We start from the raw sequence: 22,437 nt of genomic DNA on the forward strand, positions 1-22,437 counted from the left end.
ATGGATGTCTGTCCAGAGGTGGGGGAGGTTTATAGATTTAGTTTAGTGCGACTCGGCTCTCTTGGGACACCCTCTGGGCTGCAGTAGCAGATCAGATCAGCTTCATCCATATTCCACTCTGACATGAAACACTCTACAGCTTTTGCCTCTTCCACCCAGTCTCAAGTGCTCTATTATTATGATTATTATGTTATAAGAGTGATGATGATCCATTTAATTATTTATAGAGTATCAATATAAAGAATTTTGTGAAAAATGACATGCTACTTTTTTGCTAGTGTCTAGTAAATTTGCATATATTAAAATAAAAACAACAGTATCATGTTATGTGTGCATCACTGCTAGTGGTCTGTTTTGTTTACTTCTCTTCCCACGGGGTGAGTAGATAGAGAGATCTCCAGTTACAAGTCTTTCCCTCAGGAAGAGATAAAACCACTCTGTCCTATCATACAGCCATATTACAGCCAACATGATACAAGTACATCGATTTTTTTTCATTAGCAGTGTGGAGAGGTTGAGGATATAATGGAGGAAGACTGTAAAAGGAGGGAAAGAGGATAATGACGGTGTCATTGCTGGGCTCTGCTAATTGATTTGTTGATTCTTTGCCCAGTAAAAGAGAGAACAGTTTGATTTCAAGGTTGGCTACAGATCCTTACAGTGCGAAGAGTTGTTTTACAATCATAGATGTTCTTTGCTCTTTTTGAAACCGTTCAGATTCCCTCTTTGAAATAGTAATGTATATAACTGAATCAAAACCATAGTGATAAAGCAGTATTTCTATAAGTTTTAATCAAGAAAAAAGTGGCAAAAGATATGCTACAGTTTAAAAGTTTGGGGTCAGTAAGATTTTTTTAATGTTTTCATTTATTTATGTAAGGCATTTCTTTGGTAAGAAATACAGTAAAAACAGTAATATTGTGAAATATTATTACAATTTAAAACAACTGTTTTCTATTTTTAATACATTTTAAAATGTAACTTATTCCTCTGATAGCAAAGCTGAATTTTCAGCATCATTACTCCAGTCTTCAATGTCACATGATCATAGAAATCATTATAATATGTTGATTTGCTGCTCAAGAAATATCAATGTTAAAAACAGTTGTGATGCTTTTTTTGTGGAACCTTGATATACATATTTTTTTTTCCTTCAGGATTCTTTGATGAATAGAACGTTTATTAAATAGAAGTCTTTTGTAACATTATAAATGTCCTTGCTGCCACTTTTGATCAATTTAATGCATCCTTGCTTAATAAAAGTATAAATTTCTTAAAAAAAAAAAAAAAAAAAATCTTACTGACCCCCAAACTTTTGAACGGTAGTGTATATATAAAAAAAACTTGCAAAAAAGGTAAATTTGATGTACAGCTTTTGTGATTTAAAAAAAAAAAAAAAAAAACATTTATACATATACATTTATCTGCTCTGCGTCACTTGCCTTGAAGTTTCTTTAACACTGCCACCTCCATCTTCAGAACCTGTTTGGGTTGTTGAGCTGATTCTGCTTTCAGAGCCACGTTGGTGCGGTTCATCAGGTCCAGAGCCTCATAGATCTCGCCAAAGCCACCACCGCCGATTTTTTTCACCTGAAGTGAAAAGCAAATATCAGAGGTAAAAAGACCAGAGTGACATCACTGTGTTATTTTATTTCAAATGAACAATTAATTATAGATTCATAATCATAATGCTTACTAATAATTTAATTAATTCCACATTTTATTATGCCAGTTTAATTCTAAATCCACTGTTTTCAAACCTGATCCAAACCGCAAAAATTATATAAATTATAAAATAATATAATTAAAATAATTTATATGACCCCCTTTAAATGTCCTTGTACAGCAACTGTACTAGATTCAATGCAAAACAAAAGAAAATTACACTTGTCCTCTGCAGTAGCATCATATTCCGCACAGCAGTTGGATTAAATTTTCTATATTTTGCAATTTATTACTCCTGGCATCACATGTCCCTACGATGTCTTCTGCCCTTTCATGTCACTTCCTTTTCCCCCTCAGATCTCCCAGTACAGAGACAGATCTAGTTTTCTCTGGGGATATATACTCGGTTGATTCAGCAGGTGGCTTATACAACGTTTAGTCAGAGGAAGCAACGTATTACTGATCAGAGCACTAAAGGAGCTGGTCAGTGCGTTACAGAGATGAAGACACACTGTACTATTAGATCAGTGTGAGGAGTGAGTCACTACTTGCCACTCTCTGCACAGTCACTGAACACACATACGTAAACGCAGGCAAACGTGGTTTCACATGCTTTACAGAAAGCAGATTTAAATGCTGTTTAAATCTATCTCTTTAAGAACTGCCTCAATCAATAACTAGGTGGTCTGGACATTTATCAAGCAAAGCACTACACTAGAGATTTTTTTTTTTCTCTGATTTAAATATTCACAGCCGATCATCACATTACAATTATTCTAATTCTCAGTGTTAAGCGTGATATGGTGTCACATTACACTGAAGTAGGCTGCTATTAAATAAACATTTATTTAAAGTAAAAGTTACGTAATAGCCTAAACAGTGCCTCCAACTTAAATTGGAATGTCACTGTTTCTGTCAATGCAACTTCCTGAACACACACACAAGAAATAAAATATGTTCAGCCCAGGCAAAGTCTGGATATATGCTTTCTTAGTTTATTGTCATATACATACAGCACTTCACAGCCGTTACATACCACATACCCAGCACTTAATTTGTCCTGGTTAACTACTTCACTAAGGGTGTGTTCACACTTGTAGTTCGGTTCTCTTGGTTCTTTTGGTCAGGACCAAAAAAAAAAATACATTTAGGGTGTGTTCACACTTGGTAGCGTTTTAGATGTTTGGTAAGTTCCGTCACAAAATACATTTTTTGTTGTTGTTGTTGTTGTATCTTTAGGTTCAGTCTTAACAATGCCAATGTGAATACTTTAATGTTTATCTGCTTACCCCCAGGGTGAAAAATGTTTTAGAGGTGAAAAATGAAATCATTTTTCACCTCTAAAACACCACTATGCCCAACTGCCTTGCACATCCGGTTGGTGAGGTCTGAACGCGCCCTGACAACAGAAGTAATGTCTCGCACTCATTTAAGTATAAGCGCGAGACATCACTTCCGTCATCAGAGCGCATTTTCTGACCTCACCAACCGGATGTGCAAGGCAGTTGGACATAGTGGTGTTTTAGAGGTGAAAAATGATATAAATACTGTTCAGTTTCTCGCACAAACCGATCGTTTCGTGTCTTAGGACATTAATGTGTCGTCACGAGCCGCAGGGTCTAATTTGAATTTGTCTGTGCATGTTTTTTTACTCTTATAGATGGAGTTACCATTGACAAGCATTATACGACTGACAGACCGCAACGGTTGGAGTTAAAAATCATCATTTGTGTTCTACTGAAGAAACAAAGTCACCTACATCTTGGATGCCCTGGGGGTAAGCAGATAAACGTCAAATTTTCATTTTTGGTTGAACTATCCCTTTAAGCAATATCTCATGTAGGTTTTTTCCTTTGTGTTTTATATAATGACCACTAGGTGGTGCTCTAAGAATATGTTTTCCTTGATTGGTTTTCTCTTAAGAGATACGTTGTTGTTGTTGAAAACGAGACTAAAAGAGTGAAGCTTGTTCGTTGCATTTTACCATGAGAGCTCTGTGTCTTTATTAAAATCAACACATTATAATGATTTATCTCATCCATTCACAATTAATTTTTTATTACTTGGCCCGCCCAACCCACGGATTATCCGCAGTGTCCGTGGATATAACCGTGATCCGTGCATCACTACACTACACTGATGTGCATTAGATAAAAAAACCTGCAGACTTACTACTTTCCATCGTTCCTTCACCAGAATGCCCGTAGACAGGATGTCCGTCTGCTCCTGCCCCGCGCTCATCCTGTCTGTGGTCTGCTCTGAGCTCGTCCGCTAATGCCAGTGACAGGGGCCTGAGTCTGGCATTGGAGCCCAGTGGTGTCTACTGGGCCCAGAAAAGAAAAGAGCATTGTGTTACTGTCGCCAGTTGTACTGTTACAGCACTTACAATGCACAATCCGTGGCTTCTTATTCCATAAATTAAAAACTGCTGAGTAAAAATGTAATATTTCATTAAGGTGCAATGTGTAAAATTGACAGAAATGCAATATAATATACATAACTATGTTTTGAGTGATGTATAAAGACCTTACATAATGAACCGTTATATTTTTATTACTTTAGAATGAGCCATTTCTGTCTGCATACACCGCGGGTCCCCTTACATGTTAAGTCGCCATTTTGCGCTGGCATGTTTCTACAGCAGCCCTAAATGGACAAACTGCTCTACAGAGCGCGTTTTGTCACTATGTTGTTCTTCTTCTAAATCGTTCATGTTTTTAGAGGCAGCTTGCATTGTCACTACATTGAATACAACAAAAATACACTTTAATTTTAATAATAATATAGTACAATTAATCATGAAAAAAATCAAGTCGCACATGAGCTCATCGAGCTTCGGAGCTTTACGAATCGAATCAGTGACTCGGATCTCCTATCAAACGGCTAAACTGCTGAAATCACGTGACTCTGGCGCTCCGAGTCACTGATTCGATTCGCAAAGCTCCGAAGCAGTGTTTTGAAACCGGCCATCACTATATTGTTGAAAAGTCGTTATTTTGTTTTTTTGGCGCACAAAAATATTCTCGTCGCTTTATAATATTAAGGTAGAACCACTGAACTCGCATGAACTGTTTTAAATATGTTTTTAGTACCTTTATGGATCTTGAGAGGGGAAACGTCATTGCTGTGAATGCAGGCCTCACTGAGCCATCGGATTTAATCAAAATATCTTAATTTGTGTTCTGAAGATGAATGAAGGCCTTACGGGTGTGGAACGACATGAGGGTGAGTAATAAATGACATTATTTTCATTTTTGGGTGAACTAACCCTTTAATTAGACTACTTTTGTTTCATATGGAGTCCCGCACATGACATTCCAGGGGGCTGGGGTAAGAAATAGCGAAAAATTAAGATTTGTTTTAGTTAAATTGTTGCCACAAATTAACTGAATTAAAATGACAGAACTAATTAGTACTATGTGGCTGATTTAATTAGAACAAGAATACAATTTAATAAAGTGTGGCCACAAATTAATACATTGTGGGAATGAATTATTAATTGATATCTATTTTGAGAGGGATTCCCTAGTTTCAAGACAAAAGTTGACCAGTTAGTTTATATATTTCCTCTCCGCCAACGAAAATAGTTCAAAAAGAAGCCAAAGCATCAAACATTGCGTGTCAAATCAGCAACACAGAAAACCTGTCTGGAACAACGTATGCAAGTTGAGCGGAGGACAGAGATTTCCCTCCCGCACTCTAAGCATCTGTAATCACTCTGTTCCAACTCCACTCCGGGTTTTCCACTTAATGCACGCTAAATTACTGTGGTCTGGGACTCGTTAATACAGGGATAAAGCGAAAAATCCAAGTGACATTCTAAAATATCAGTGCACTCTTGAGGCGCCACTTTACCAAATTGGAAGACCGAAACTGTTGTATAGACAGTACAGCTCTATGTTTTAGTAGTTGCTTTGCTTTGAATAAAAGCGTCAGCTTAAAGTAAATGTAAACTACACAGACCATCAGAGAAATTAAATTATCTTTTAGAAGTGAGATTTAACCTGCACTTAAAGAGCTTAGTGATTGTACGTGTTAAAATAACACCTGTCAAACACTAACATACTAACGCTAAAGGGCTGACCTGTGAAACTAATGTACTAGTGGTGTGTATATTGTGCTGTATTGTAACACTCTGAACTGTTTAATTACTCTAAGCGGTTTTTTTTTTTTTTTTTTTTTTTTTTTTGCGTGTTTTGCAGAGCTTAAGTAATTATCAGATCATTGCACCATTTGTATGATCGGTCTGCAAATATTGGTTTCAATGCAGACGACTTTTACTTCCTAATAAAACCATCAGAGTATTTTCTGCCATATTTAATATTAATATTTCGTCTGTTTGAGCCTGATCTGGTTTAATGGCAGCGGCCCGCTGTTGAAATGTGATCCGCACCGCTCGATGTGTTGCGTTGCTACAGTCAACACAGACAACAACACATTCACACACTTTACATATTACATCTTGTTCGTTCCAGTGGATATGACCTTGAAAACAATCATATAACCGAATTAATATGACTGCAGCTGTCACTGACGGCATGTAATAGAGCCGAGTGTCCGTATCCATGTTACTCACCTCAATCCCGATCCTTACAGCGCCGGGTGTGGTTTATAATTCTCACAAAATGCGCTTTAAATCATGTCGAAGACGTCAAATGGTGTAAATACGCGGAATGTTCATCCATGAGGACGACAGGAGATATCATTTGCTCTGACATATGCACAAACTGCGCCGTGTTTTTGTAAAGGTCCCTATCGCGGGTCCTTCAGCATCTCTGCAGATTCGTGACGTGCGTCTCCACTGATCCGTCTGCCTGCATGCGCGCTCGTTCGCGACGCTATCGCCCTTCGCAACAGCAAGCGCGTGAACTAGCATTCCACTCTGAGAGTGCACGTAGATTGGGATTATCCTGGCGCGTTCTCGAGAACAGCTTGATACCGATACTATGAGAAAGATGCCCTCTTCTGTTTAAACACGGAAACACGCAAATCACAGTTTCTGAATATAGTACTGTTGGCCTCTTGTCTGGTTTGGGACTTTTACTACAACAATTATTAAATAATATACGACCCATTTTATATATTTAAAAAAGTGTACAAAAATGTACAATGTACACCGTTTAAAAAAAAAAAAATTGATACATGCAATCCCTGATATCTATTTTTGCCATCCATACATAAATTGCTTATTTTTAGACGGAAAGTGTTGGCTTTTTCTGTGTCCCCACAGTGTCATTATTTACTCACTCCCATGTGGTTCCAAACCTATAGGCCTGCATTTATTTCTTTGTGAACACAAAAAAAAAAAAGAAGAATGCTGGTAACCAAACAATTTAGTTTCCATTGACTTCCATTGTAATTTTGTCCATAGGTCATACAGGTTTGCAACGACATGAGGAAGTAAATAATGACAATTTTAATTTTTGGTTGGACTATCCCTTTGTGTAACACCATATACCATATAATTCAAACAGGCAATTCTCAAAAGGAAGGAGGCAGTCAATAATATCAACACTATTAAAAAATGCTATTTTAGCTACTGTCCGATCACAGACCACCCAATCGTTAACAGCGTGACATTTCGTCCATAAAATGTCACAGGGCTCAAAAGAACAACAGAAAGTGAAAAACGAGAATGCCAATTTAAGTTATCAAATAGGCGGGGCTTAGAAGCCCAGAAGGTGGGTGTCTAAAAACGTATTCGTCGATTTTATGTATATATTTCATATTTATATTTTATTTGTGTCTTAAAATAGAATCACTATTAATATATTGGCATACCTAAAGTGTAAATTATTGTCCAGACAGCTACTGAAATACCACACATCAACGGTGCTGTCTCTGTACCTGTTACTTTTCTCAACGCTACTGAGAATGGACCAATCACAGCCGTTTGTAATTAATGTATACAAAGAGTTTTCAAAATCTTTTTACAGATTGATTAGGCCGGTTCCAGTTTGTATGCCAGATAACAGTCGCTGAAATTAATAGTTTAAGAGATTACAAACGTTTTGAAATATTTCAAGAAAGACAAAAACGCATTTAGATTTGAATGCGGCTGAATGGATGATTCGGCTGTCTGAGCCATCATGCGCCCCCCGTAGGAATATTGCTTTGTGGCCCATAACATTTAAAAGTATTAGCGTTTGTCGCCCAATAGAAAGAACACACCTCTAGCCCTATCAAATAACTTCCTCTTCATTTGGCGGAATCATTAGCCGTGTCCAAATACCCACATTTGCACTTGACCACTTGTCTACTTACATGACGTATTTCCTGTATTTGGCCCAAGTGTTCAAGTAGGCGTGAAGACTGCAAGACTGTGTAGAACTTTTGATTACCCGATGGGACACACTTTTAGTGGTGTAAAAAATGCAAGCGTTTACAGATTTTTTTAAATAATTATTTTCAGTACTTTGCATTTTAAAATACACTTCTAAATGTCTGTTCAGTGGTCGCTATGTAACTAACAATTTTAAAATTGTGGTGCTTCTTTGAGTGATAAAAAGCAGTTGTGAATGATGTACAAAATACACATAGCCTACTCATCTTTGCATCAATAAAATGTGCAACACTTTATATTTTACTACCAAATTATATGTAATATATAATTAATTTAACTTATAGTCGTATGTTTTCCTTGATATCTCGCGATTTCGGGGCATGCGAGTTCCCCAACATAATGCATGATGGGATACGCTTAGCCTCGAATAGTGTGGGTTCACGATAGTGTGGGTTTAGTGTGCATTAAGGGCAGTGCACTTGGGCATTTTTAAGACATGGGGCAGTCTTGCGCGCGTATTTCCTGTCGCAATCTCGAGCGCTCAAGTGGCCAAGACCGCAGGTGTGGGTATTTGGACAAGGCAAAAATGGACGTGAGTTTTTCAGCTGAGTCTATTGAGAGGTAAATAGCATTTCTGCAACATTGAAATGTTCATGCTTGCACATAATGTAATCGAAAGGACGTTGTTTGTGAGCCATATCTGTGTTTATCAGCATTGTTACATGTAGCATATGCTTGCAGATCACTGTATTAGAAATATTAGACCAGAATAGAATGCACTGTATTTATGATGTACATATACATTACAGTATCGTGCCGGGTGATGAGTTTAAAAAGAAGTTTAAGAAGAACCATGACATTACATTCTACAGGTAAGTATTATTAATATTAACTAGATGTCATTATTTAGGAAATAAGTCTCTTTAGTGAAAAATATTGGATAAGTTTTCATTTGACATTTGATCTCTATATTAGGCGACAGAGAGATAAAGCAGTGTCTCAGTACTTTGGCTCCTTCGAGACTTTAGTACTCACAGATAGAGGAGCCAGTCTGGAGCTCTGGCAGCGGGACTCTCAGGTGGACTGCCACTGCTTTTTTTCACATAACTCATTCTTTACTGTTGTCTAGGGCAGGGGTTTGTAAAAATATGTTTAACACAATCATTTTAATGCATTTACTTAATTTGATATTCTTTTTATTCTGCTTTCTAAAGACCAAAATAAGTACAATGACCATTTATTTTTTAAGTAAAGGGTTAGTTCACCCAAAAATGAAAATAATGTCATTTTTTACTCACCCTCATGTCGTTCTACACCCGTAAGGCCTTCATTCATCTTCGGAACACAAATTAAGATATTTTTGATTAAATCCGTTGGCTCAGTGAGGCCTCCATTCAAAGCAATGACATTTCCTCTCTCAAGATGCGTAAAGGTACTAAAAACATATTTAAAACAGTTCATGCGAGTTCAGTAGTTCTACCTTAATATTATAAAGAGACGAGAATATTTTTGTGCGCCAAAAAAATAAATAAATAAATAACGACTGTTCAACAATATAGTGATGGGCCGATTTCAAAACACTGCTTCGGAGCTTTACGAATCGAATCGGTGACACGGATCTAATATCAAACGGCTAAACTGCTGAAATCACGTGACTTTGGCGCTCCGAGTCACTGATTCGATTCGCAAAGCTCCGAAGCAGTGTTTTGAAATCGGCCCATCACTATATAGAGACAGAGCGACACGCGACATAATCTGAAAACCACGCCCACCGGGGGGAAATAATCCAACAGTCCCCATTGACTTTATATAGCGTGAGGCTGCCTCTTTGTCATTTCTGGCTTAAAACAAAAAATAGAACAATGTCTAAAAGCTGCTATGTGACAAGGTGTACAGCAAACAATCCAAAAAACCCAGAACTAAGTTTTTATAAGCTGTCGACCCCCAAAAAACGAATGTTTAAGGACACAAAAGTGGATACAGGCAGTGAGACAGAGCACAACGGGTCATATTACTATAAAAAAATGCATTGGAGGGGAACGTATTCGACAGGTGAAATAATTCTTTGACATGTTTAGCATAACCTGCCGCCGATTACGTTCCCCTCCAATTTATTTCTTATAGTAATATGACCCGTTGCGCTCTGTCTCACTGCCTGTCATCGGATTATATCAAAAATATATTCATTTGTGTTCCGAAGATGAATGAAGGTCTTACGGGAACGACATGAGGGTGAGTAATAAATGATTATCTTCATTTTGGGGTGAACTAACCCTTTAAGTAATACATTTTTTGTTTCATATTTTGAAATGGCTCACCAAGGCTGCTTTTATTCGATAAAAATAAAATACGGAAAACAAGCAATATTGTAAAATATTACAATTTAAAATAGCTTTTTTCAATTGTAATATATTTTCAAATGTAATTTATTCCTGTGATGGCAAAGCTGAATTTTCAGCATCATTACTCCAGTCTTAAGTGTCACATGATCCTTCAGAAATCATTCTAATATGCTGATTTGCTGCTCAAGAAACATGTCTTGTCGCAGATGAACATGAGCACAGTTGAAAGTGGTTGTGCTGCTTAATATTTTTGTGGAAACCGTAATTCCTTTTTTTCCAGATTCCCTGAATAAAATTGAATAAAATCTTTTGTAACATTAAAAATTCTTCACTGTTACTTTTGATCAAATTAATGTGTACTTGCTGAATAAAAAATAAAAAAACTTTTTGGAGTAGTAGGATGATTTCAGAGATATCAAAACTGTGACTGAAACTATTTCTACATCTTCCAGGATCGGCTGAGTCTTCAAATACGGGCAACCCAAAATGGAACGGTCAGAGTTTCTATTGATGAGCTTCAGCCTGTGAAACCACGCTACCATGTTTCTGACGTTCTGGTTGGAGAGATGAGATATGAGCCGTAAGTCATCAACTTCACGATTCTCCTCACATCTCACTTATCTCTCCTAGATCTACTACTGCCAGTCCTTTATTGGTATTCCTTTTGACAGGCTGAGAGTTCATTGGAAGAGAGAGGACAGTGTATGTCTAACTTGGGGTCTGGGGCAGTACCAGCTGCTGGTTTCCTTTTCACCTTTCAAACTAGAGATTTCCTGTGATGGGGAGGAGATTGTCACACTCAACCCAGAAAACAAACTCTACTTTGAGACTCTGCAAGATCCAACTAGGTATGAGGACCAATAAATGAGTACTGTTGTTTAATAATCCCTTAAAGGAATAGTGAAAATATCCTATGTTTTACTCACACTCAAGCCATCCTAGGTGTATATGACTTTCTTCTTTCAGCCGAACACAATCTGAGTTATATTAAATAATATCCAGGCTCTTCCCTCTTTGTAATGGCATCGAACAGTGCCCGAGTTTTTGAAGCTCCAAAAAGCGCATCCATCCATCATAAAAGTAATCCATATGACTCCAATAAATGCCTTCTGAAGTGAAGCAATGAGTTTTTGTAAGGAAAATATCTCTATCCTTGCTCTATCCCTGCGCTTCCATATTCGTCAATTCTCACCTAAGCTTACGTTAAGCCTATGTTATACGTCCTACGTCATACTTAGGGTCAAAGGTCACCCTTCCGCTGGAAGTCAACTCCCTCGTGAACGTGTGTATGGCTGTTGCCGGAAGCCAGTGATTATAGTTTGTTAAGTTTGAAATATGGATATAATTGTCTTACAAAAACCCATCGCTTCACTTCAGAAGGCATTTATTAACCCATTGGAGTCATATGGATTACTTTTATGATGGATGGATGCGTTTTTGGAGCTTCATAAAATCGGGCACCATTCAATGCCATTACAAAGAGGGAAGAGCCAGGATATTATTTAATATAACTCCGATTGTGATGACTTGAGGGTGAGTAAATTATGGGATTTTCATTTTTGGGTGAACTATTCCTTCAAGAACCTTGGTAATAGCTAATGTTGGTTTTTCCCACTTAACACTATTTAAATTTCTTCCAGGATGTCTTCAAATTCATGTCAGGTGAGATTATAGGCTTTAATGTGAAAATGTATTATTGACAGAACTTTCTTGTGTGACAAATCATGTTCTTCCATCTCAAAGGGAGATGAAAATCGATGCGGCCTGTGGAAGGAAACTTTCAGACAGTTTGAGGACATCAAGGCGAACGGTAAACCTCCATAACATATTATATAACATAAAACCCACTAACTTTAAATAGAATCCATGTGATTGGGAATTTCGTGAGAGGTTAAAAAATCCTCAATATGATGTCTTAAATTCAGGTCCTAGTTCGGTGGGTATGGACTTAAGTCTCCATGGGTTCAACCATACGTATGGTCTTCCTGAACATGCTGATACCCTGGTGTTGAAGGACACAAGGTAGTGCACTTCATAAAATATTTCAGAGTTTGCTTTTAAAAACTAATGTAGTTGAGACACGATCCGTACCTACAGAAGACAAATTAAGCAGAATAGACTCTTGCCTAATAAGATGTAGCAGTCAAACCCCAACTCTTGTTTTACTTCACAGTGTCTCTGAGGCGTATCGGCTGTACAACTTGGATGTGTTTGGCTATGACATCAATAGCAGGTTGGGTCTTTACGGTTCTGTCCCTGTCCTGATAGCTCACAAGCCAGAGAGGACAGCTGGAGTGTTCTGGCTGAACGCGTCTGAGACTCTGGTTGATGTCAAGTACAATTCAGAGCCAAATGAGGTGCAGTTGTATTATTAGATAGACTGTTTGGAAACAATTGCAATAGTGTTTGGTGTCACAAGTGGGACAGAAATTACACACTGAGAAGTTTAAATGACTTTCCGATAACAGTTGACCTAGCTAACAAAAATATATTTTAAGAACATTTGCTAACGTTCCTATTAAGTTATGAGGATATTATTTCTAAAGGTTCCCTGAACATTCAAAATGTCCAGTTTTTTTAAATACTTAAAAAAAAATTTCTTGGTTAAACAAATGTTAAGGGAACATTCCATTTATAGTTTTGCAAACATTATGGTAACGTTACTTTTGAATATTCTCTGAACATTCTGAAACAAGTAGTAAACTTCCAACATTTCAGAAAAAAACATTCCATGAACAATGTATAAATAATTTCTTTGTACTAACATTTTTAGAACATCATTAAAGACCAGAACTTTGAACAAACATTCTATTCACATTATTCTGTTCACATAGAACATACGTTTTTGTTTTGAGAGAACCTTGCCAGAACATTAGCCAAAGTTCTAAGAACTTTCCCTGTTAGCTGGAGAATAGTCTAAGTCAATAAAATAAGAGAAATGTGCATTTTCAGATGTGTATTGTTTCAGTTGATTATTTTTGTTGTCTGTACAGGATGAGGATGAACCACCAGGGAAGAAAAGCAAGATCTTACCTCAGACTGATGTGCGATGGATATCAGAGAGCGGCACAATCGACTGTTTCATTTTGCTGGGTCCCACACCTGCCCAAGTGTTCTCTCAGTATGCTCAACTCACAGGTGCTGATCATTCCCCAAATATTGTCAATGGTGGTATAACCAAAAAGTACATTTAGGACTTTTGTAATTTTTTCACTGGCATTGATTTTCTTTAAATGACACCGGAAACCTTGCACATTCAAGTTACAAATGGCCGCACCTGCTCTTAGGTTGAAAAGAAGGTGGATATAAATGTATGCAGAAGTTCCTTTAGTATTTCTCTGCCAACAGGCTATCAGGCTCTTCCTCCACTCTTCTCTTTGGGCTATCACCAATGTCGCTGGAACTACGAGGACGAGGCAGATGTGAAAGCCGTGGATGCTGGATTTGACTCCCACTGTATTCCGTATGATGTCATATGGTTGGACATAGAGCACACAGATGGGAAGCGCTACTTCACCTGGGACTCCAAGCTTTTTCCAAACCCAGCAGAACTACAGCACCACCTCCAGAAGAAGAACAGGAAGGTATTGTCATTAGGCTTATAAAGTTAAAAGGTATAAGGTATATATTTTTATGTTTATTATTTGCCTTTTTAGTTGGTTGTTATTAGTGACCCGCACATCAAGATTGATCCTGATTGGTCTATTTACTGTGAAGCTAAAGAAGGCGGCCATTTTGTGAAGAATAGAGAAGGCACTGTTTATGAAGGAACATGTTGGCCAGGTAAGATTCAGTATACAAATTTCTCAAAAAGACTCGAAAGTTGCTACAGTGCAATAACTGTTAAAAGTCAAAACAGAAAACTCTCCATAATTCTTAATTAGTGATCACTATTACTAGGCTAATGATTAAAGGGATATGGTTAGTATTATTTTTATATTCTTCTATTATAGTATTTAATATTTTGAATTAGCTTTTATTTTTGTATTTTCATTTTTTAATTTTAGCTTTAGTAATTTTGTAATTTGCTTTTGTCAAATTTATTATATTTTGGGTTTTTTAATATTTCAATTTAGCTTTATTGTCACGCCTGGTTGAAAATCAGAAACGGAAAAATGTAAGCTGGATCTGTTCGCAGCAGTTCTTTTATTTACAAAACTCAAAACTTCACAAAACACTCTGGATTCTCAGGATTAAAAAACATGAATGAAACAACCAACTAAACTTGACAAATACTTAAAAAAAGACAGACTGAAAACAAGCACAATATATACCTGGAAAAAAACAATCAACAAAACAAGCAACAGGTGTAAAATATAATCAATCAATGAGAAACCAAGGAAACAAACGAGGAAATGAAACAAACAGGTAAAAACCAAAACTAAAAACGTAACGCTGACATGTATATTTACTTCAGTTTTAGGGTACGTTTACACGACAATGATGTACTAAAAATGGAAACTTTTTCCTTTGCGTTTTTCGCGTACAGGCAACAGCATTGTCAAAACGATCCCCGTTCACACGGATCCATGAAAATGATTACAAACACTTTATTATTCATGCTAGGCCAGTAGTTGGCGATGTCGCTTTGTAAAGAAACACTATGCACCTATAGACTGAACACGTAATATGCATGCGCATGACGTCACCATTTTCACAAATTTGCCTTTTTGTTGTTTACATGGAGACGATAATGGTATTGTGTCCAAAAAAAGTTTCCGTTTTCAGGTCCCCAAAACGCTGTTGTCATGTACATTTATTTCACATCAAATTTGGCACTCACATTTTAAGAAAATGTAAAAATCAAGTAATAACTGTTCCATCAGGTGAATCCAGTTATTTGGACTTCAGTAGCTCAAAGACAAGGTCATGGTATGCCAGACAGTTCTCTCTAAGCAAATATGAAGTGAGTCTCAATTTTTGGTCACTATTTTAAGTGGTTCACTGGTTCCTTAGCATAATTTGATCTAAAAAAAAACAATTCATTGTTTCTACATTTCTATAGGTAACTGTTTGCTCTTTATCCATTCTTGCATTAGGGCTCAACAGAATCTTTGTTTGTGTGGAACGACATGAATGAACCTTCTGTCTTTAACGGGCCAGAGCAGACAATGCCAAAAGATGCAGTGCACTACGGAGGATGGGAACATAGGGAACTACACAACTTATATGGCTTTTATCAGGTAAGCTCAGTCTAAACATGCTTGCAATATAGAGATAGACTATGATTATATTGTTTTTTTCCCCCTTCACAGCATATGGCTACATTTGAGGGCTTATTAACCCGCTCAGGTGGCACAGAAAGACCGTTTATCCTTACACGTTCCTTCTTTGCTGGGTCTCAAAGATTAGGTAACTTCAAAATCAGATGACATACGCTATGCCCATTGTGTTTATGAAACAAACAACACAGCCCATAGCAACACTGAACTGTTTATGTCACAGGTGCCATATGGACTGGGGACAATGTTGCTACTTGGGAGTACTTGAAGATTTCAATACCCATGCTGTTGTCACTGAGTTTGACAGGAATACAGTTTTGTGGAGGTTAGACTAATAAAGCAATAGTTTTTATGTCATATTTATTTTAATATATCATACATTAACCTACAAAGTAAAGTTGATTATAATATTAAATAATATTTTGGTAAAGATGTCATACATATAGTATACACTTAAGGCCTAAAACTAACTTGCTAATGGCCGGTGACTCAAGAAAATTTACTGGCCATGAAACTGTTTTTACAAAAACAGGCAGTTATGACACCAAAATTTTAGATACCAGAGAAAACAGTGCTTTTTAGGTAGGTCTAACAGTAGTTTTCAGGTAGAGAAATTGAATAAAGTAGGCTAATCAAATGTAAAATAATGCTGCATAGTCTTCACTGTATAAAATAAAGATTATAGATGAATCCTTATTAAATTATAGATTAATCCTTATTTTTTTGTATTTTTTTTTATTGAATAGTGAAAGGTGAGATAACATAACAGGAAGCCAATAAGCAGAACAAAAACAAGAAGAGAAAAGATAACAGAGCAAACATACAGAGATACATAAAGAAATAAAGATACACACAGATACATGCCAATATACATGGATACGGTATATACATTTTCTTTATAACATCTATTGTTATTAACATGGTACATTCAGTCAATTTAATTATTGAATATAAAGAATGGAGTTGAAGAAATCGGATGTTTGATATAATAATATAATAACAATAATAATAAAAATAATGAAGCTATGTATGTATACTTACGTACATTCCCACTTACATATATAAATATAAGGATATATAGTAATATGCAAATTCCTATTAATATCGGGAAAAAAAAGAAAGATTAATCCTTATTAAAGTTACAAATGTTATTCATTCAAGAGCAGTGAGTGTTTTTTAACATTAAAATCACCAACAGCAGCAGGTATATTAGACTGTTGTCACTTTAAGATCAAATGCACGGATCCAATATACTGATACCTTCTGTGTACGTGTTTTCTTTCTCAACTGTTTACGTTCATTTTGGACATAACCGACTTGTTTACTAAGATAATCGCAGAAACAGACATTTCTTGAAATAATTTTGTGTGAATTTGTCCCTTCAAGTGTAAGAAGACGTGAAAGAGACCTCAATTTAGTATTTGCGCAACATTGTATTGTTACAATTCATAAAAATGTTACTGGCGATTGAGATGTTTCATATATTCACCAACGCAGATTTTTACTCACATTAGGTGCTCGGTGAGTGTTCCTTTTAGGGCCTGAATACGCTGCTGTTCAAAAGTTTGGTTGTAGTAAGATTCTTTTTTTTTAATATTTTTATGCAGCGAGGATACATGAAATTGATCAAATGTGACAGTAAAGACATTTATTATGTCAAAAATTATTTCTATTTCAAATAAATGCTCTTGCTTTAAAATTTCTACTCATCAAAGAATACTGAAAAACAATATTACAGTTTCCACAGAAATATTAAGCAGCACAACTGTTTTTAACATTAATATTAAGAAGAAATGTTTCTTGAGCAGCAAATTAGAATGATTTCTGAAGGATCATATGACACTGAAGACTGGAGTAATGATGTTAAAAATTCAGCTTTGACATCACAGGAATAAAGTAGGCTACACATGAAAATATATTATAACTGAAATCAGTTCTGTTACTGTAAATTGTAATAATATTTTACAATATTACTGTTTTACTGTATATTTGGTCAAATAAAAGCAGCCTTGGTGAACGTAAGAGACTCCTTTCAAGAACATTAAAAAAAATCTTACGAATCTTACGAAAATTTTGAACGATGGTGTACATGCTGAACTGGGCGTAAAATGACCAACACTGATTGAATATGGTCATGTATGTGTGTGTGTAGCCGATGTAGGGGGTTTTGTGCAGGATCCAGACCCCGAGCTTCTGGTCCGCTGGTATCAAGCAGGGGCTCTTCAGCCATTTTTCAGGGGACACTCTGCTAAAATGACCAAGCGGCGTGAGCCCTGGCTGTTTGGGGACGAAGTCACCTCTGCAATCCGCTCTGCTGTTCAGGACAGATACTGTCTCCTGCCGTACTGGTACACTCTGTTTCACCAAGCACACACGTCAGCCCTCCCTCCCATCAGGTATTGCATTTTAAACTGCAGCACATCCTTATTTAGTATGGCTTATATGTATGCTGACACAGTAAAGTAGATTTACATTTAAAAGAAAATCCTTATTACGTTAGAAAAGTGAGCTGGTAAGTGGTGCAGGAAAGATGCATGTCATTTTACAGACCTTTTCCAACCTCCATCTTTGTTTCTGTGTGTTTTCCTACAGACCTCTTTGGGTAGAGTTTCCCAGTGATACAAGCACATTTGCTGTGGAGAATCAGTACATGATTGGTAAACATGACCAGATCTGCGGTGTAATACTGCTAATGAAGTCACTATAAATGTGGAATATGGAGGGAAAAAAAATAGATATCATGGCCACAAATTAAAGGGAAATTTACCCAAAAATGAAAATTATGTCATCATTTACTCAGCCTCATGTTGTTCCAAACCTGTGCGAGTTTCTTTCTTCTGTTGAAAACAAAAGAAGATATTTTGAAGAATATTGGTAACCAAACAGTTGACTATAGCCATTGACTTCCATAGAATTCAAAACAAAACAAAGAATTCAGCACAATTCTAGACGCGGTTGCAATGTCCGATTTGTAAACGATTTCTTTGAGAGCTGAAACTGAAAAGGAGTGCTTATACTTTTTTCTTTTCCACTTGATTTGTGTACTTCATCCACCACTGGTCACTATATATGATTTTTAAAACAGTGTCAGATACCATTCTAACTAATGGACATTTTTCAGGCAGTGCTCTCCTTGTGTGCCCTGTGACAGATCCTGGGGTCACAGAGGTCAGGGTTTTGCTCCCAGGGTCTGATGAGGTAAGCCTAATTCACGTATGAATTGTACTATATACATTGATTGTACTGAAGGTTTAAGTGTGTTCATAAGAGATGTTTTGTGTGTTTAAAAGCTGTGGTACGACACAAACACAGCAGAGGTACACAAGGGTCCCAGAACTCTGAATCTGCCAGTGACTTTGAACACTGTGAGTGACTCGCATTTCATCTCTGATACTGCAGTCTACTAAGTACTAGTAGTCTTACAGAGTTATTTACGGTATACCCTCTGTGTTAGGTGCCCGTGTTCCAGCGTGGCGGGACTGTGGTGCCCAGGAGAGCAGGCTGCGGGTCCAGTACAGCAGACTTACAGCAGCATCCAATCACTCTCACTGTGGCCCTGGACACTAAGGTGACCACATGACAATAGAACAGAAAGTACTGGGTGGTATCATAGTACAGGTCAGGGATGGAATCAGATGCTAATACCTTAATATACATGTATTATAGTTTCCACAAACAATATTAAGTAGCAGAACTGTTTTCCATATTTATAATAATGAGAAATGTTTCTCGAGCAGCAAATCAGGATATTAGAATGATTTCTTAAGGTGACACTGAAGACTGGAGTACAGGGTTCCTACGCAGTTTGGAAAAGTATGGAATTTGATTTGAGTAATTTCCAGGTCTGGAAAAGTATGGAAAAAAGAAAGCAGAGTATGGAAAAATATTTGCATTTCCAGACTATTGCCTCTATTTACTTTTATATAATAGAAAATTAAGAATTTAATGAAAGTAAATTCATCATACAAGAAGTGTGTTTTCATGGCAGCTGTTTAGTGATTCTTTAGTGATTGTCAAACACGACTGAATGAATTCAAGGTGCACTTTTTCATTATGCAAAAATGCAGGTTATAAGCTTTTTGTGTTTCTTCTCATGACATTCTTAGCACTCTAAAAGGACCTTGCAAAAATAAAACATATACAGACTTTCGTGTGTGCACGAGAAACCATTAAACTTAGCATATAGGACAATGCACACTGAGCCACCTATTGTGCTATCAGCCCATTTTGTGGTGTGGTTTCTTGGTCGCCACAGAGTATGCATTAAAGCAGGCCTAAGGCCTTGAAATATGATGTACTGCCCTAATGAAAGACAAATTTTGAACACTTTTTTACAGTACCAGTTTTTTTTTTTTTTTTTTTTTTTTTAGACCCTTGAACTTGGCAAATAGGACAATGCACACAGCCATATTGTGCCATCAGCCCATTTCGTGTCATGGTTTCTCCGCCGCCACAGGGAATGCGTTAAATTGGATATTAGGCCTTGATATTAAAGGTAGTACCCTAAGAAAAGCCAAATTTTGAGCAAATAGATCTCTATTTCATATGCATCCATGCTCTCGTTTTGTTCATAGTAAGATGGCAGTGACACACAAAGGAAATAGGTTAGGCCTAGACGAGTGTATATATAAAACTATAAATTGTAATGCTTGAATAATTACTCGAGGGCTCGAAAAAGTTTCTTGTGTGCATGCAAAAGTCTGTATTTTTTTATTTTATTTTAGGGGATCTGTATGTTGTCACTTCGAGAAAACCAATAAAAAAATTTAAAAAACCTGAGAAAATAAAAATGTTTACAGATGACTGTTCTATATTCCAAATATAAAGCTGAAAATAATGCTGTATGAACCATTTATGTTAAATATGGTCTGAAAATCTAAATCTTAAATTGATTAAATTGTTAATTAATATAAATTTATATTAAATTATAAAACACACAACCCCCAAAAAGTAAAATGGAAATTTAGGCGAAAATAAAATAGATTTCATGGCACCCTGAATTAAAAGGTAGCTACTACGTGGAGTTTAATTGTGAACAAATAAGTTTTTATGTTTACATTCATTCTCAAGGTCTAACAAATATGTGGAAAGCATTTCCTTCCCCAATAATGGTAGGTAAATTAATATCAAGATAAATATTGATTATCATATGATATGGAAAAAAATATTGTGATTAATATTTTTGGCCTTATCGCCCAGCCCTACCTTGGATGAATGTAAAAACTATTGTAGAAGACCTCCAAAACAAAACTAGGAGGAACCTTTAAAATAGAATAATAGTGGCACTTTAAGACATTAGAGTTGCTACACTCTACAGTGTAAAATAAAATTGTTATAATATCAAACTTATTATTATTATTATATCATTTATTATAATTTATTATCATTATTATTTTATCAAAATTGTTTACTTTGAAGTACAATTTTTATTATTTCTTTAAAATATTTTTAAAAATAAAAACAATAAAAAAAGTGACCCTTAACCATCATCAGTGAATATGCAAATGTGTTGCTAATTTATTGAAATATTAACTTCAAATCTCAGGGCTTACTTCAAGTAAATATTTTACATGACTTTTTAGGGGTTCTGACAAAAATGGGAACCCCTGCTCTACAGTATTGAAAATTATACATGTTCAGAAAACATTGTATTGCAAGTGAACATGTCCAAAGAAACATGGTTGGAATGTTTTGTTGGTGCCTCATAGTCAAATCTTTGAGTCCAACATTAAACCAGATTTGAGCACACAAACACACACATAACTGTAGACTGCATTGATTTGGATTATATGTTTTGCATTACAGGGCAATGCTGATGGATTTCTTTATCTGGATGATGGCCACTCTTTTAGCTACAGAGATCAGATGCAGTTCTGCTTGCGCCGTTTTAGCATGCAAGCTGGTAGGCTTGTTAGCAGGTAATGGCCCAACATCACTTCATTTCCTTCATATTTTAGAAATTTCATTTTTAAAAAAAAATAAAAGTTAGAAGAACAGATTATATACCATTGTGTGTGTTCAGAAAGCTCAATACACCGTTCTCCTTGTGTTTTCAGCTGTGCTGAGGATAAAGCCTTGTTTGTCTCAGATGACAAAGTGGAATCAGTGGTCATTCTTGGTCTGAATAGTTTGAAAAGAAAACCCAATCTCATATCAGGTGTGAAGAAGCCAAAAGTTTTCTTTATTAGTAGAATACTTCATACATAAATTATGTGGTTTTAAATATAAACCAGAGAGATATTAGTTACTAAACTTCTGTTTCTCTCTTTAAGGTGCGGCGAGGACCTCAGTCATACATGAATTCGACGTAAAACGAGGTGTATTAACTTTAACTGGCTTGGGCCTAGAAATACACAAAGACTGGGAAATAATAATATAGTTCATGGTATTTTTCAAATTACCAGGATTACATTATTTTATTTTATTTTTTACAATTTTAATTTTATTATTTTTCAGATGCTGTTGCATGCCTTAAAATGAGCCACAGCAGCTTATAATTGCAATAAAACATAATTTGGTTAAAGAAATCAGCAAATTAATAATGCAATTTAATATTAAAGATTCCCTCCATAATGATTGTCTACCTCAAGAAATTCAATAATGTGATATGATTTTAGAGGTTGGGTTGTTGGGGTCAGTAAGAAAGAAATTATTTTTATTCAGTAAGGATCCATTGAATCGATCAATAGTGACAGTAAAGACACTTATAATGTTACAAAAGATTTTTATTTCACATAAATCTTGTTCTTTAGAACTTTCTATTCAAAGAATCCTGACAAAATGTATCATGTTTTCCAAACACACACAAAAGTGATATTAATAAAAGAAATGAGTAAAAAATCCACATATTAGAATGATTTCTGAAGGATCATGTGACACTGAAGACTGGAGTAATGATGCTGAACATTCAGCTCCATCACAAGAA

At 36.1% G+C, this 22,437-nt stretch overlaps 2 protein-coding genes across 7 annotated transcripts in view; one reads left to right on the forward strand and one right to left on the reverse strand.

Moving 5' to 3' along the window:
• Positions 1 to 3,985, reverse strand: part of ttbk2a (tau tubulin kinase 2a) — an 18,993-nt gene extending 15,008 nt beyond the window's left edge. For 2 of the 3 annotated variants that reach the window (XM_051869002.1, XM_051869000.1), the window contains exons 1-2: positions 3,838 to 3,985; positions 1,443 to 1,590 (exon numbers count right to left, since the gene is read on the reverse strand). In XM_051869002.1, coding sequence (XP_051724962.1) covers positions 1,443 to 1,590; positions 3,838 to 3,906 — 217 coding nt within the window. In that variant the 5' untranslated portion in view covers positions 3,907 to 3,985. Of the gene's footprint in view, positions 1 to 1,442; positions 1,591 to 1,885; positions 2,029 to 3,837 lie in introns of those variants that run through there. The other variant, XM_051869001.1, reaches the window with a different exon arrangement.
• On the forward strand, positions 1,480 to 22,356 carry ganc (glucosidase, alpha; neutral C). 4 transcript variants are annotated; one of them, XM_051869006.1, is made up of 26 exons: positions 1,480 to 1,615; positions 3,326 to 3,442; positions 4,755 to 4,890; positions 8,758 to 8,820; positions 8,924 to 9,026; positions 10,743 to 10,870; positions 10,962 to 11,138; positions 11,931 to 11,952; positions 12,034 to 12,100; positions 12,216 to 12,312; positions 12,464 to 12,647; positions 13,284 to 13,428; positions 13,639 to 13,874; positions 13,947 to 14,073; positions 15,117 to 15,196; positions 15,330 to 15,473; positions 15,546 to 15,642; positions 15,736 to 15,837; positions 17,665 to 17,908; positions 18,105 to 18,169; positions 18,634 to 18,710; positions 18,803 to 18,877; positions 18,967 to 19,080; positions 21,318 to 21,430; positions 21,569 to 21,669; positions 21,785 to 22,356. In XM_051869006.1, exons 6-26 carry the CDS (start codon positions 10,857 to 10,859, stop codon positions 21,889 to 21,891), a joined length of 2,388 nt encoding a protein of 795 aa, XP_051724966.1. In that variant the 5' UTR covers positions 1,480 to 1,615; positions 3,326 to 3,442; positions 4,755 to 4,890; positions 8,758 to 8,820; positions 8,924 to 9,026; positions 10,743 to 10,856; the 3' UTR covers positions 21,892 to 22,356. The 4 variants fall into 4 exon arrangements, with proteins under 4 accessions (XP_051724966.1, XP_051724967.1, XP_051724964.1 ...); XM_051869007.1 differs by lacking the exon at positions 3,326 to 3,442 and having other exon boundaries at positions 1,515 to 1,615; XM_051869004.1 differs by lacking the exons at positions 1,480 to 1,615; positions 3,326 to 3,442 and having other exon boundaries at positions 3,981 to 4,890.
• Positions 22,357 to 22,437: the final 81 nt, after the last annotated feature.

Source organism: Ctenopharyngodon idella, chromosome 17 (assembly GCF_019924925.1).
Source record: "Ctenopharyngodon idella isolate HZGC_01 chromosome 17, HZGC01, whole genome shotgun sequence".
Lineage (NCBI taxonomy): Eukaryota > Metazoa > Chordata > Actinopteri > Cypriniformes > Xenocyprididae > Ctenopharyngodon > Ctenopharyngodon idella.